At 45.3% G+C, this 15718-nt stretch overlaps 1 protein-coding gene across 1 annotated transcript in view; it reads right to left on the bottom strand.

Annotated features, from left to right (window-relative positions):
* Positions 1-849: 849 nt before the first annotated feature.
* Positions 850-15718, bottom strand: part of CTNNBIP1 (catenin beta interacting protein 1) — a 34548-nt gene continuing 19679 nt past the window's right edge. Inside the window, exon 6 of the mRNA XM_066637741.1 lies at positions 850-2658. Within this exon, the coding sequence (XP_066493838.1) occupies positions 2600-2658 (59 nt within the window). The 3' untranslated portion in view covers positions 850-2599. The remainder of the gene's footprint in view (positions 2659-15718) is intronic.

The raw sequence follows: 15718 nt of genomic DNA, 5'->3' as shown, positions 1-15718 counted from the left end.
CGGTAGGCATTTGACTCTATAGCATCCCTAAGGGGGAGATGTGGGCTTTAAATGCTTGGTAAGCTATTTACCAAGTGCTCAGGAGCTACACAGCCAGGAACTGGGGTACTCCAGTGCCAGGCCACAAATCACCCTGGTCAGCTCAAGCAGGGAGACTGTTGGGTAGCAGGACTGGCAGTGCCTCAACTGAATCCTTGTCTTGTCTTGGCCTTCAGCATTCTGCAACTTAAACCCTTTGAGGCCCTGGCCAGAGGATGGACTCACAGAAGTCAGGGAAAGTAAGAACGCCGGTCTTTCAAGGTGCTTGCTCACATGCAGGACAGCAGCTGGCATCCTCTGGGCAGTTGTGTAGCAACTGCGCATTTGGGATGCTAAGAGCCAGGCTACAATCACGTACACGCTTTGCTGAGAGTAAGCCGCACTGAACACAATTAGTAGACATGCATAGGATTGTGCTGTGAGTGAACCTTCTGAAGGGCTACCCTTTCATAGTTATGCAGCTAAGGGGCGTAGGGAGGCACATTGGATGGAGTAACAGGCCTTCAGAGTGGATCCTGAGGCACAGGAGGGGGTGTAGGAGAAAGTGCTGCAGTAAGTCTATTAGCCACTGTACCTTCTTCTGCAACCCCCCCCCCCAGGTGAAAAAAAGCAGTCAGCTACTCAGAGCCTGCAATTGCTCTGACTGTAAACATGGAAGTAATTGGCTATGACATGACATCACAATTACTTCCAGGTTCAGCATTTCCAGGGGTGACATCTGATATCATGGCCTGGGTGCCAGATGCGTAGCTACACCACTGCCCTTCCGCCTCCATGATCCCAAAGCTATTTGTATTCACAAAGAATGCGGAAAGAGTGAACTGCATTTATTGCTGGCTTCGTTTAAAGTCTCATCACTCACTCCAATAGACTGAGGCTTCATTTTCACATTGAGAACTTTACAAAGCTGCCACTTGAAACTCAAGTCTTGGTTTTCAGTGACTGAAGCATGACTGATGCAGCTAGATAATGTTTATTTAGGACATTTTCTCCCTTTTGCTATACGTTTTGTATAGTCTCGCGTACCCCCAGCCTGTAGGTTACTCTGCTCCCTTTGCTCACAAATACACACACAGATACTGCAGTGGCACTCCCAGTCCCTAGCAAACAGTCACGTTTGGCACAGGTGAGCCTGAGGGCGTGTACCCAGGTAACCCTCTCTGTCCCAACAACACAGGATCAGGGGAAATAGGCTTCCTTTTAAATATTTTTTTTCAGAATACTTTATTAGTGCAACCCAGCGAGGTGCCTCCTTTGGAGTACTGTACTATAAAAATTCATGACACGTTAACAGAGAATGAAACTTTCATTGGGGGAGCAGCACATGGAGCTTCAGGGTTTCAACTGTGCTGTTTCCCTGCCACATCTGTACATGTCACAAACACCACCATTATTTTAGGCCCTTTTCAGCTGAGCTGTGAACTAGCTCAACTGTTTCCAGAAAGGGATCAGTGGCCACTAGAAAGGAAGCCTGCTTAAGGGTCAGCTCAGTTCACCTTCCCAACCAAAGCAGGTGGTGCTGTGGGAAGCAAATAAGGTGGGGGTGGATGGCGAGGTTCTCCCACAACCCACCCCACCCCGCCACCTTCTGAACCAGTTAATGAATCACAGAGGGAGTGGGTGTATCACCGAGCAGAACTCATTTGCACCCTGCAGTGGCTGAGACATTTCCCGTGTCAGATTTTTGGGACCCCTGCAGTGCCTGTGCAATGGTTTCTATGCTGCCTGCAAGGTGCAAAGAAGCCCCTGTGTTTTTGATCCAAGGCTCACTGCTGCAAGTAAAAATGTGGGAGTGGGGCTCTCAGATCACCTCTTCCTGCCAGGACTGAATTGGGAAAACCAACAAGGGCTGGAGCCCACAGAACAGGCTAGTGTGGAAGACTCTGCATCCAAGAGGAACTTGACAAATACGCCAATTTTTAAAAAAAGAAAGGCAAGCAAACATGTAATAAATATGGCAAGACATTCCCCCTCACTATGACAAGAAATGAGAACCGACAAACATTAATCCCCGTGACCCACCCCCCAACCTGCTTCTTAGAAAGGAAAACACTGATGTCAGTAACACTCCCTTTCCAACAGCAGCCACAGTCCCACGTCCAGTTTCACGCAGCCAGGTCCCTCTCCAAAAAACCCCACACAAGAATGACCTAAGTAAGCACCAGAGCTTGAAGGCTTTCAGAAGCAGGATGTTGGCAACAATTCTTAAAAATACAAAATTAAAAATCAAAGGGCTAAGGCGGGGAGAAGAGGAGTGTTTCTACTGGTCAGATTTTTTCCTTTTGCCAATTGGAGTGTGTTTTTCTTTAAGCCAATCTGAAATGCATTCCTAGAAGTGTCCTTCATTGACACAGACCAGCTGAACTGCCACAGACAGCTGAGAGATGCGTTCTAGAAGGTCAGGAAAAAGATACTGAACCTGGATGGGGCAGGAAATTAGACAGGCAGGGGAGGGGAACTGGGAAGGCAAAGGAACTCATGAATGCCCAGCCATCTTCCTCAATCTCCAAGAGCCTTGTATGCCCTGCTCCAGCTCCATGTTGTTTAGAAAGCCCTTTGGTTACTGCCTTCTGTCCTCTGTCTCTGACCTAGAGAATGCCATCACACCATCCTCGGCACCTGCAGCATAAAAGGGAGACAAAAGAAAAAAGTCAGATTCAACAGTATTCAGCAGGCAGCTAGGTGTTGCCTGCTTGTATTGGAGGACTGGAGGTGTTGATCAGCTTCCTGCACTGCAAAGAGATCCACTTTCCTAAAGCTAGAAGAGGGTGAGCTGGTGGGAAGATGTCCATATCGGAGCATCACCCTCTCCAAGTTGCATAAATCTCCCTATGAAAACTGATATTGTTACTTAAACCACTTGGTGAACATTGTTGAAACACAATAAACACATACTCAGAGTTACACCCCTTTGGGTTACAAGAACTCAACTTTATGAGTTGCTGCATGTAATATCCCTATTTTGGTTTACGAGGCACTTCTTTGCATTTGGATTTTGTGGACCTCGCAAGCAGCTGAATGCTGAGAGCCAAGAGCTGCCATGTGGTCATCTTCAGTTGTCTAGTTGGGGCATGTGGCATTCTCTTAGTGTTACTTGTGGTTTGCTAGTTTATAGCAATGATTTCACGCCTTTGGGCCTCACAAGGTGAGCTGTGCTCCGCTCACCTCCTGAGGCCCTTCTTAGCCCCACAGAGGCTGCGCACATCTGCCTCTGGCTTCTGCGGATCTCTGAATGGCCGTTTAGGTCAAAAAAGCAACATTTGGTTTTGTTCGTAAAACTGGAAGTGACATTTTTATGCCTTTGAAAAGCATTATGAGAGCTGGGGAAGACACTGAGGGCTCAGAAGAGCCTCTGGTGGGTGCACAACCCCCCCCTACATCCATGGATAAGTAAAACCATGGATACGGCCCCCCTGTATATATATGTTTTGTTTGTGGACATAAGCTTAAGTGTACAGCACAAAAGTGTGCTGCTACAAAAGAACTTAACAAGAGCAGGGAAACAGAGTAATTACTGCATGCATTACGATTGTGTCAGGTTGTGTTATGATAACTAATGTTAACTCTTGAAGTAACCGTCTATTTAAGTAGCAATAATGGATGTCATTCAGGGCTCAGGAACTCAAAAATTTCTCCTATAGAGACTAAAGGTGATCACCGCAGACACCCGAGCATAAGCCCACCTCACAGATAAGTTGAGGGCAGGCTGTAAGCAAAAATGGCATTTTCTATGACCCTCACATAAGTCAGGAGTAAAACTTAGGGGTGTGTGAAATTCTTTAAAAACGACTTAGTAATTATTCTGAGGCAGCAGCCAAAAAAAAGGGAGCCATTTTACCTTCTTCTCCAAACAGGAATGGAAATGAAAGTGCTTATGGGAGTTATAGGTTTGTGATGAGGGCAGTGCTGTACGTCGATAGCAGCAGCCCTCATACAGACTACAATTCCCTTCACTTCTCTTCCTGTTCATATTGACCATGTATAAATTGACTCATGTTTTCAGGGTCAATTTTAAGGTATAAAGGTATTTTTATAAGGTATTTTTCAACTTATACATACAGTATGTTCTTGACTTATGAGAATCCACAAGAGTTTTCAGGAACCAATTACTCTCTTAAGGCAGGAGAACACTATATAGATTTCAACTTTCCTATAAGGACTTTTACATCTTGGCAACCAAGTTTGAGATTAAAATACTACTACAGGTGTGCGCCACTTAACAGGGATCAAAAAACGTATCTCCATCATTATGCGATTAGGTTATTAAGTGAACATTCAGTCCAATCTATTGCCTTTGTTGTGTAAACAGACACTAGCTGGCTACTGGAGAGAGATTGCCTCTTTTTTGCATTAAGAGCCTCTCTATTGTGTGAACAGACACTCTGCTGCAGGCTATGGGAAACATGATTGCCTCATTAAGAGCATCTTTTTTGTGCTTTGACCACCATCATATTATGCAGTCCATCATTAAGTGCAGAGCTGTATCTGTATTTATCATCCCCACCTTGAGCTGAAAGGAACTGAAGTTGTCTCTAAAAGTGGCATATAATGAATGAATACATTCTGAGAGGAGGCTAAACCACTTCTTTGCCAGAGTCAACTGAATAGAAGGGGGGAGGGTCTGGCTACAGCTGTGGTAGAATGCCTGCCTGGCATCTAGAAAACTCAGTCTGACAGCACCTCCAGGTAGGACTAGCAAAGAATCCTCAGTCTGAAAACCTGGTGAACTTCTGCCTGTCAGTGCAGACAATCCTGGCCTAGATGGGCAAGTGGTCTTACTCAGTAGGAAACAGCTCTATACTTTCCTAATACTAGAACTCAGGATCATCCAATGAAATTGATTAGCAGTACATTCAGGAAGTAAAAGTGAATCTTTCCTTGCACATAGTAAAGGTTACCCACTTAGATTTATAGCTTAATATAATGTCTGACTGATTCACGGAGGAAGAGGAGTCTACTGCAGTGGTTCTTAAACTGGTGGGTCAAGACCCACCAGCTCGTGTAACACTTTCCCCATCCCTTTAAGGGGCGGGGGAAAGGGAGGGAGGCAGCGACACAATCGCGTCACTAAGGGGGGCAGGGGGGGTGCTTGTGACTTACTTTGTATAATGTAGGGCTGCAGCAGGATGCAGGAGGTGTGGCGAGCCCTCCCCAACGCTTGCAACCTGCAATAGAGGTGAGCGCAAAGCACCTCCTGCATAACGGAAGCGCTTTGAGCCCGCTTCTGTTGCAGGTTCTAAGCATTGGGGAGCGCAGCGGATGGCTGCACAGGGCTCCCCACACCTCCTACAGCCCTACATTGTACAAAGTCACAAGCACTCCCCCTCCAACCCTTTAGCGATGCGATCCTGGGGATCACGTTGCTGCCCTAGCCCCTCCCCCACAAGAACTTACTGAGGGAGTAAAGCTCCCTCAAAGTTTGAGAAACACTGGTTTACTGAGAGTTGCTAGCTTTGAAAGTAAAACAGGATCACACCATATTCAGGGGCAGGATCCCTCCCAACAACAGTTGCTGGGAAGCAACACTGGGAGAAGTCTGTATCACCTTCACACCCTGCTGAGTGTGGGTACCCAGGAGGCACTTGGTTTATCAATTGGGGAAGGGGATGCTGGATTTGATAGACTTTTTTGTCTGATTCAGCAGGGCTGCCATCAAGCAGCAAGACAATTATGGACTACGGTTATGCGGCACTTAAATCTGTTGCAGAACTTCTGGCATCCCATGAGAGAGGGGGGGGAAGCTACTTCTAATTTCATCTGCAGATCCTCTAGCTTCAGTGAGCAGAATTCAGGAGCTGTACATGTTCCAAGATCCCCCCACCCACACAGCTTTGGATGTCTGGCTAAGCATTTTATGATCTTGTTTTTAAAATGATCTTTGCCATTTAAGTACAAAATGACGACAAAGTCTTTTTTCTGGCCCCACACAAACTAATTAGGCTTGCATGGGAAGATTAGTTCCCTTTAATAAAAACACTATCTGAAGCCTCTTGGTTAAAAGGATTAGATAGAAGAGACAGACGCTCAAACGCAACAGGCACAAGTCTGCCTCCAGAAAAGCTGCTTCCCGGGTTTTGCTGACGCGAGATTAATGTACAGCCCCTCAAAACAGCAGAGCCACTGTCATTTGGCAAGCTGGTTCAAAGCTCCACATTGCCTCCAGATATAGATCAATAGCGAGGAGATGGTTATGATCAGTGTTATGCCTTGCAAAATGTCTCCTTTAATTCCATGCAGAGGGAAGATAAGAAGTGCCTTACAGACCCACCACAGCCTGGGTTTGGGGCCAAGCATAGCACCCTGAATACAAAGGGATAGCTGAAGCTGTTTCCTTTAACTGAAGGAATTTAACTTGCCCACATCCTTACAACTGAACACATTAACAAGAAGTTGAATATAAAAAGCCAAATACCATACTGTGAAATCAACCCCAGAGCAGCCAGTATGGAGAACTACATTGACCAAACACAACTGTAATAGTTTTTGAATCAGGGCAGTGTTGCTCTCACACACGCAGCCCCAATCTAGTACCCTTCATGGGGATGCACAATCCAAACCAATTCCGCTGTAAGAGAAGGCATAATTATGGTATAAAGAATGTCAAGATCTAGGCAGGAATGGATAAAAAATTCCTGCCATTCTGGCTTTTTTGCAAAGGATTTTAAGCCAACATTTCCTCCTCTGTTTGGCTAATAGAAACATTTTGTGGATTTGATCAAACAGTGCAAGATTTTCATGTATTTGCACCTTAAAGGGAGGTAAATGCTACACTACCATCCTCCCACCAAACCTAAGTTAAAAGGTGCATCTCTGTAGCAACTGTCTGAAAGGGCAGAAGGCTTTTTTGGAACCGTGAAGTGGTGAATGCCTTTTTGCTAGGTAACTGAGGTTTCTTTAGCTCTCCTAAATGACGCAATTTAATCGTGCCAACTTAACTTTGAGTGCACTTGATAAATAAGGCTGCCCCAGGACAGCTTCTAATCTTGTCTTGGTTGATGTTGGTTGACTACCCCCCAAAAAAAGTCCTGCAAGAAGTCATACTACCGCATAAGTTGCTCAGTCTTGCACAGCCACTAGACTGCCCTCAATAGATGAGACAGTTTGGGTCTGAATGCAGTTAATCCCATCATTAATGGCAAGTGCAGAAGTCAGCAGCTCTGAAAGACAGGCTGTTATGATATTTCACAAAATTAAGAATGACAGTTGTTGCCTTAACGGTGAATTAATCGAGCCCATTTCCTGTAGGAGACTGGATGGGGTCTTACGTTATTGGCTGCGGAAAGGGAGTGCAGGACAGCTACCTCTGCAGATGATTACATCTTGTGTGGTTCATGTAAAACTTAACCAAGGATCATAGTTGGGCTCAACTGCTTTTCGTGGCCTCCAACCCTCAAGCCCAGGGTGAAGGAGGATCTGTCAGAAACCATTCTCTGGACTAACATAACTGTAGGTTTAGAAGGGCTAAGCAGCTTACTGTGTTGAGACAAATTAAGTGCAAAGTCTTTACAAAAATAAAAGCTTTAAGGAAGAAAAAACAAAGTCAGGATAATAATCTTGCAAGCACTCTGCAAGATACCTATTAGCCAAGCAGAGCACTGCAATCACAGCAGGGACTTCTGAAATTCCTCTTTTGTACAGGGTAAGACAGTGAGACACAAATCTCAAACATACACAATTACACTGAGAGATCCATGTCCAAGCCTTAAATTAAACCACAGAGCTTAGAGTCCAGTGTATTTGGCTAAAATTATTAGCAAAACTGCATCATCTAAGAGAAGAAACTCAAGCGATACCAGCGCCGCGCATAAACAAAAGACTTTGTGGATCTTATTCCATGCAAGGTAGGAAAGGAATTTACAGCCTGAGACTACGAAGAGCAAACTGAGAAGCCTGGAATTACAAGGCTGAATAAGAGACCAGAATTGTGGCAGCTTCTCCTCATAGGGCTCCTGCAATGATAAAAGTGGAAGGAAGATACATGCACCACTCTTTGCTCCTTAGGTAAAGGTTAATCGTTTGACCAAAATGCAACAAGGGACCAACGTTATTCTCCAAGTGCAAAAACATATCACTGAATTACCTCACAGTCCTTCCTTTGCTTCCTAATGCTTAATATTTGCACAGAGCCCTTTCAATAACCCTGTAGGGTTACTGAAAGTGCCATTTGGTAGAGGGAGAAGTCTCAGAGGGAGTGACGCACCAAGACACTTCATGGCAGAGAGGAGACCTGAACCAGGGAAGTCCCAATTTACAGCTCAGTATCTTCACTATACTACTAAGCTACACCACCTACCTTTGTAAAAAAAAAAAAAAAAAAAAAAGGTACATACCAGGTAGCATTTGACAAACTTTCTGCGCGGCCCACAGGTGTAGACATTTGGTCCCTGTTGTGTATATGCAATGTTAAGCAGAAATGGCTTAAGCACAAACTTATCAATCTAGTCCAGGGGCGCCCAAACCCCAGCCCTGGGGCCACATGCAGCCCTCGAGGCCTCTCAATGTGGCCCTCGGGGAGATCCTGGTCTCCAATGAGCCTCTGGCCCTCCAGAGATTTGTTGGAGCCCGCACTGGCCCGACGCAACTGCTTTCAGCGTGAGGACAACTGTTTGACCTCTTGCGTGAGCTGTGGGATGAGGGCTTCCTCCACTGCTTGCTGTTTCACATCTATGATGCAGTAGCAGCAGCAAAGGAAAGGCCAGCCTTGCTTTGTACAAGGCCTTTTATAGGCCTTGAGCTATTTGCAAGACCTTCATTCATTCATATAAGTTCATCTTTAATATATTCATTTACGTATACTTATGTAAATGTATTCAAATTTTAAATGTAAATTTATTCTTTTTTTCCCTGGCCCCTGACACAGTGTCAGAGAGATGATGTGGCCCTCCTGCCAAAAACTTTGGACATCCCTGATCTAGTCAATCAAAAAAATTGCCAAGAAAATTATGCTGAATTCCACCAGAATTGCTGTACATCCTGGGACATCTGAAAGGTTCTAACCAATCAGCTCTTGTGCCCAAAAGCCCCCAACATCATTTGCCTGAAGCCATGTCCACATCTCCAGCATAACCCTTGGAGAAGAAGGGGCATACTGAATATAGAGACAGCAAAGGCCATCCAAGTTAGGAGGTGTGTCACATTTTTATGCTAAGTCCAAATGAATGCAACATTAAAAACCCAAACTATCCATCCCCAACAATTTTTCTTGGTATCCAACTAATCACCCTTGGCATCATGTTGGTCTGATTTACCCTTTCAGCTCTCTGGTCTCTCCATGAAAGGGCTGCATTCATTTTTGAAGTGCCACAGGACAACTTGGTCCTTTAAAAATACATTGCATATCTTATAAAAAAATATGATCCTATGGGCTCAAGTAGATCTTCTAGTGATGCATAAAACCAAGCCAGTTGTGCAGGTCTTATTGGAAATGTTCCATCAGGGGGGGGAAAAAAGAGGGCGTGACAGAACAGGGGAAGGTGCAAGGACAAATGAAGCCTGCTCAGATTCCCCCACTCCCTTTAATGTGCATTACTTTTAAATCTAGAGGTGCCTTTGCTGTGTCAATTGCATGAAAAGCAGCGTTTCCTAGCAACAGCAAGATCACAGATGACATCACAGCCCACAAAGCAGATGAGTCGGGTTACCTAACTGACAGCAGATGCCGGTTTCTCTCCTCCCTTTTCCCCCCATTCTCTTTCAAAACCCAAATTAAAAAAAAACTAAAGATCTCTAAGTGGGTTTTAAAATAAGTACAGGAGACTCATTCCAAGATTATTTGCAGCCTTGCAAAGCCTGCAGTCAAATTTCTTCCTGCTGAATTCAGCATCTACTCCAAAAGTGGTTTTTTGGGGGGATGGGGGTTGTCATATGTACAGTGGACAGCACAGAATACTTCACACTCATCCCAAGGAAACAACAACAACAACAGTATTTATATACCGCTTTTCAACAAAAAGTTCACAAAGCGGTTTACAGAGAAAATCAAATATCTAATGGCTCCCTGTCCCAAAAGGGCTCACAATCTGAAAAGATGCAAAGGAATACCAGCAGACAGCCACTAGAACAGACAGTGCTGGGGTGAGGTGGGCCAATTACTCTCCCCCTGCTAAATAAAAGAGGACCACCCACTTGAAAAAGTGCCTCTTACCCAGTTAGCAGGGGTTACTCCAGCAACAAGGTGGTCAGAAGGGTTTCACATGCTGGATGATCTATAGCTGGTTTATACAAGGAAGCTAGAAGCTAATCATAAAAACTAATGGCCTCTATTCCATTTTTTATCATCATCATTTATTCCTGTTGCAGAACCTGGCTGCTCTGGCAGGGAATCTTAGGTTGCTTAAATCCTGAAATATGAGGTATTGAAAGCAAGACACTAGACAAGAACAGGGCAAGAGTAAAAGTGATTGACTTTTGTAAGTAGTCGATTCAATTAAGCACCAGCCAAGCACCACAGGTCTCCTTTGTGACAGAGGCTGCAGAAACAACCCAAGCAACAGCTTCAAATGGGCAAGAACTGGTCACACTTCCAACGCCAGAAGGGGCTCAGGGGATTCCTTTTGCATGGACAAAGATGTCAGGGAGAAGGGCTTCAACTCAAATTTCTCTGTTCATTCCCTTTCAGAGAACATTTTTTGTTTAGTTAAGTATTATATGCCATCATGAGAGCCCAAACCTTGGTCCAAAAACACATTTTCACTTCAATTGCCCTTTTGCGAGAAGCAGGCCTTCCGTGCAACTCTATACAGGAGTAGAGCAAAGGGATTCAGGGAGGAGTTTTCCACATTGACCAGAAAAAAAGTATGAACAGGCAGATAAGCATGTTTGGCTTCTGGATTCTCCAAGTCTTCTTAGTACTCAGAAAGAGTGCTCTGCAGTTCTGGCTTCAAGCAGAATTCTTTTCTCCCCACTTCACAAAATCAGTGTCTGATTTTGATAGTGGCCGAGGGTTTCTAGACAGCCCCAGCCTCTGCCTCAGACAAGAGTGTCCCATCTGCCCTTCCCAGGTTTCAGTCCCAAGGAGAGTCCTCAGCAGGTACAGAATAGAAGCCAAAAATATTTTTCGCTGGCATCCCAAGATCAATGGCATCGATTCTCTCATCTTCTAGAGCAGCCATTTTGCCTGATGTATTTCTAACAAAGCTCTGTATTTTCACCACTTGCGCAACTGTTCTCACAATAGATGCACTTGTTCTTCTTCCACTTCTAGTTATGGATCCAAGGCTTCAGCTGACCAAACAAGAACCAGAACTGGCATCTTTCCACAACCTGTCCTGTTGTGCATATCTAAGGCATGTGCTCCAGCCCACTGCAATACAGCAAGCAAAACATTTTTAAACAGGATGGCTCATAAGGCAAAGTGACAGAACAACAAGAAAGTAGCTTCCTGTGCTCAGAAGCATCTACTCAAGGTAGCAGCTGAAAAGACTTTGTTTGAAGAACAGTCCCTCTCATTCCAAGGCACTTTCCCTTACTCAAGCATTCTGAAACCTACAGTACAGGATGATCCAGCCTTCTCAAAAAAAAAGGTCCTCACAATCTGTATCTTTCTGTAAGAAGCAAAAGTGAATGGAGTAGTTTGAAGGTCAAGAAGTTGGTTGACGGAGACAAGAAGCCACAAAGTTGCAGGCGGCCAATGAACGCTGGGCACACCACTGAATTTGCCTACTGAGAAGCATGAACAGACGTACTGAACAGAAGACACTGAGTAAGGCGCAACTTGTGAAGCATCATATTGAGTGATTCATCCATGCAAGTCCCAGTTTACATATGTCTGAGTTGCTCAGTTCTGCTGCAGTTTCAACACCCAAATGAGGCCTAAGATCTATGCAATGTGACTCACACAGACTGGGTCTGGGCTAGAAAAAGAAGCAGATGTGACTAACGAGAGAGTCACAATTATAGCTGGGAGTGGAAAAGTTAAAGTGGTCTGACAGAAGGAGTCTGGGTGCATTTCCTTAATGTGTTGCCTGCTGTCAAACTCTCCAAGCAAGCTATAGAACTGTAGTCTGTAGAACTAGGGTTACAAATCTGCATTTTCACACTTGTTTACTACATTTTCTAAGGAGCAGGGGGGGAGCATGCATAGTCCCCCTCCCCTCACAACAACCCTGCACGGTAGGAAAGGCTGGGAGAAAGCAACTGGCCCAATGCCACACATAATGCTTTGTGGCAGGGCTCTCAGCCCTGGCCTCCCCAGTTCAAGTCCTAAACTCTAACCACCCAGAAAATCAACATGGCATTGAAACAGGAGGTCTCAGCACTGTAGGCAGCTCCTGCAAACATTTTCAGTGCTAGGCCATCACTGTGGTCATCACCTCTCTGGTAAATGTGCAAAATGCTGGAAAGGTTAAAGGTTCCATATTGTTTGAAGGACCGTCTCAAGAAGGAGCCCCTTCCACCACAGCCTTTGGCCAAGCAACCTTTGCTTTCACGCGCAGGTGTCACACATACAAAAGTCCTGGTCACAGTCTGAGAGAAGGAACACTACGATAGATGCTTGGATCCCTCCAAAGAAGTGGCACAATCTGCTGAAACCAAGTTGCTACTCTCAAACCTCAAGGAGACTTCTTCCCCTGAATTTTGCACCAGTTTCATTTTTAAACCCCAGCACCTCAACCTACCTATACAGAGTATGTTCGCCTCCCAGCACCACACTCCCTGAGGGACCTGGCTTTCTCAAAGAACCAACAAGGCACGGTTGCTATAGCAACCAGTAGCAGTGGAGTCACCATTCCAATTTCCACTCTTGTTGTGCAGAGAACCAACAAGCCCTGCCGAATTCTAGCCTATTTTAGCAACCTTTTGGTTGCTAAAAGGGAAGAGCCAGTGGAGTCCCAGTAGAAGCTGCAAAATATGCTCGGAAAGAGGCATCTGCCAATTTATTTGCCAAGCAGCAGCTTCGCACAGAACCTCAAGAGTTGCCACTCTTGCTTTAATAGGTAGGAGCTCATTGATCATAACAGGTCTGAGGAAGAAGGCAGCCAATGCTTCTCCAGGCAGGTATACACACGGATTAATGCCTCTAGGTCTGTTGTACTTCTGAGCCCATGCCGAAGAACAAACCCTGGAGCCTCTGCTTCAAAATATCTCTCGGTGGCCAAAGAAAAAATGTAGCCTGCCAAGGGCCACCACCTGCTTTACAGACATACTGCATTCTTACACTGCATGGCTGCCACCACTGTCACTGCAGTATTTCCAGACCAGATTTCTGGTTTTCATGGTAAGTGGTCCAGCCTTTCTCTCCCATTAGAACTCCACCACACAGCTTGAACTCCAACCATGTCCTTCAAAGTGTCTGACCTACAAGTATATCTCACAGGAGTTAGGAGTACTCCTTTTTGCAAGATAACCATTGGAGAGGCATGGAGATTAAGTGACACAACACCTACTAATGGCATTCTGCAGTTGTCCAATACAAGCTGCTCTCCGTAGTCCATGAGCCAAAGCAATTCAGCTCAGAGACAGTGTTGGTCTTTTGGCTGAGACATCAGCCAAAAGCGGCCAACGCAGATTGTTCCCACCCTTTAAGGACAAGAATGGAGATTGCCTGGCTTTTAGTACATGCCTTCCACCACCACAGCATTCTCTCCTGCAGAGAGCCCTTCCAGACAAACACAGGAGGTACACAAGGCAGAATTCCTACATTGAAAGTAAAGGGCAAGATGGCAGCAACCCAGGCTCTTAGCAGGGCAAGAAAGGAACTGTTCCACAAAGGGCATCAGATATCTCTCAGAAGAAATTCCATTTGCAAAAATAAGGGTCCATGTCTGACCAAATGGCCAAAGCACAGAGGAAATTTTTATAATGCAATTTTATCAAGGGCAGTATCAGTCTTGAGAAACTCTGTGTTCAGGATCCAGAGAACTGTCAAACTACGTCTATGAGCCCAGCATGGGAGCTTAGATGGATCTATTTCACAAATAGCAACCCTTCCATGCTCCAGCAAAGAGCTTCTGAAATGCTGTTTTAATTCCCTCAGAACCTGAGATGCCAGGAATAGAAAATGACACACCCATACCCCTTAGGGATGCTTTCTGAGTGGAGGGGTTATTTTAAAATCTAAGCATTACAGCTTGCATCTGTAATAGGTTTTTCCAGATAGAGGCAGTGCCATCTAGTGGAGAAGACTCCCACTTAAAACAAATTTCAATCTGGTCACTTAAATCACTGAAACACCCTTATTACCTCCCATCAATGAGCTCTTTACCCTGATACAGCTACTATGTGAACTGAAGCTTTTGGGAGGGTACCACAGAAGCTACTGCAGTGACCCACTTCATGAGTTATGTAGAACAAGGGTTCTCAATCCTCGTCATAGTGAATTTCTAAACTTGAGCAGCAAAACCGGGCCAGAGGAGGCAGCCAGCAGTCCTGGGTGGGAGAAGCAGCTGCTTTGCATCTCCTGCTGTGAGCAAGAGGAAGGCTGCAACCTGATCCTCCTTTACCTAGGAGTAAGCCCCATTGACTATTACGGGGCTTACTTCTGAGTAGACATGCCTAGGATTGGGTATCAAGTCCCTTGACTGCCCTGCCTGCTGATTGGGCAACCAGAAAAGCCTGGAAGAGGTCTCGGCGGAGTGAAAAGGAGGAAGCTGGGGCAGGCAGGCAAGCAGGGACACCAGCCTAAGAATGAGCTGGTTGAGGGTCCACAAAAGTCCCTTTTCTTTGCCACAGTTGCCTGCAGCTCCACAAAGCAACCCTCCCTTTGCCTTTCAGAGGAGGGGCATTGGGCCACAGTCCTATCCACACTTTCCTGGGAGTAAGCCTCATTGACTATAATGGGACTTACTTCTGAGTAGACATGCCTAAGTTGGGCTGGGCTCTCAAGTTCCTCTCCTAGCCCCACTTTCCTGGGAGTAAGCCCCATTGACTATAATGGGACTTACTTCTGAGTAGACATGCCTAGGATTGGGCAAAGTGTCTACTAGTTATACTTTTTTTCTGAAATACAGGAGCAAGCAATTGGGGGGGAATGTGAGGCAAGTGATTCTGGACCTTTGGAAGGTGTGGACCAGTGAGGGGACAGTAGGAGAGGTGCTAACTGCAATTATGAGAGGGGGGGGAGAGAGAATGTCCCTGTGGGAGGGGTTGGGTGGGGGAGAGGAGGAGAGAGAAGTGCCAATTGCCTGCTCATGTATTTGAGAAAAAAAGAGTGCAACCAAAAGCCCAATCCTAGGCATGTCTACTCAGAAGTAAGTCCCACAGGCACATCCCCCCCAGTCTTTGGCTGCAATCCTAACCACACTTTCCTGAGAGTAAGCCCCACTGAACAAAATAGGACTTACTTCTGAGTAGACCTGGTTAGGATTGTGCCCTTTGTCATGTAATGATTTAATTGTATTAATTATATTAATTAAAAATTAATTGTAATATAGTAATTTAATGTAAGTAAAAAACTGGGAGTGTGCCTTGACAATTTTAGTGCCTTGACTGTGTGCTGTAAGCTGAAAAAGGTTGAAAATGGCTGGTTAAGAGGTTCAAAGCTTTTCTAACTTAAGTGCAAGGCAAACGAGGATTCCCAGCAGTGCTCAGTCTTGGTTGAGAGACAAGAGAACACACCACTGCAATATTACAATCCTTGGAAAGCAAAAGGTTCAAGCTGGCCAATCTGAAAAGTGTGGAACATCTTCTGCACTGCGCTGAGCAGAGAAGGCTCATTCACTCTCCTTGTTCAGACAAGAAA

This window comes from Tiliqua scincoides, chromosome 9 (assembly GCF_035046505.1).
Source record: "Tiliqua scincoides isolate rTilSci1 chromosome 9, rTilSci1.hap2, whole genome shotgun sequence".
In the NCBI taxonomy this organism is placed as follows: domain Eukaryota; kingdom Metazoa; phylum Chordata; class Lepidosauria; order Squamata; family Scincidae; genus Tiliqua; species Tiliqua scincoides.
Note: the sequence above shows the minus strand (reverse complement) of the source record. Positions and strands in the feature narration are given on the sequence as shown.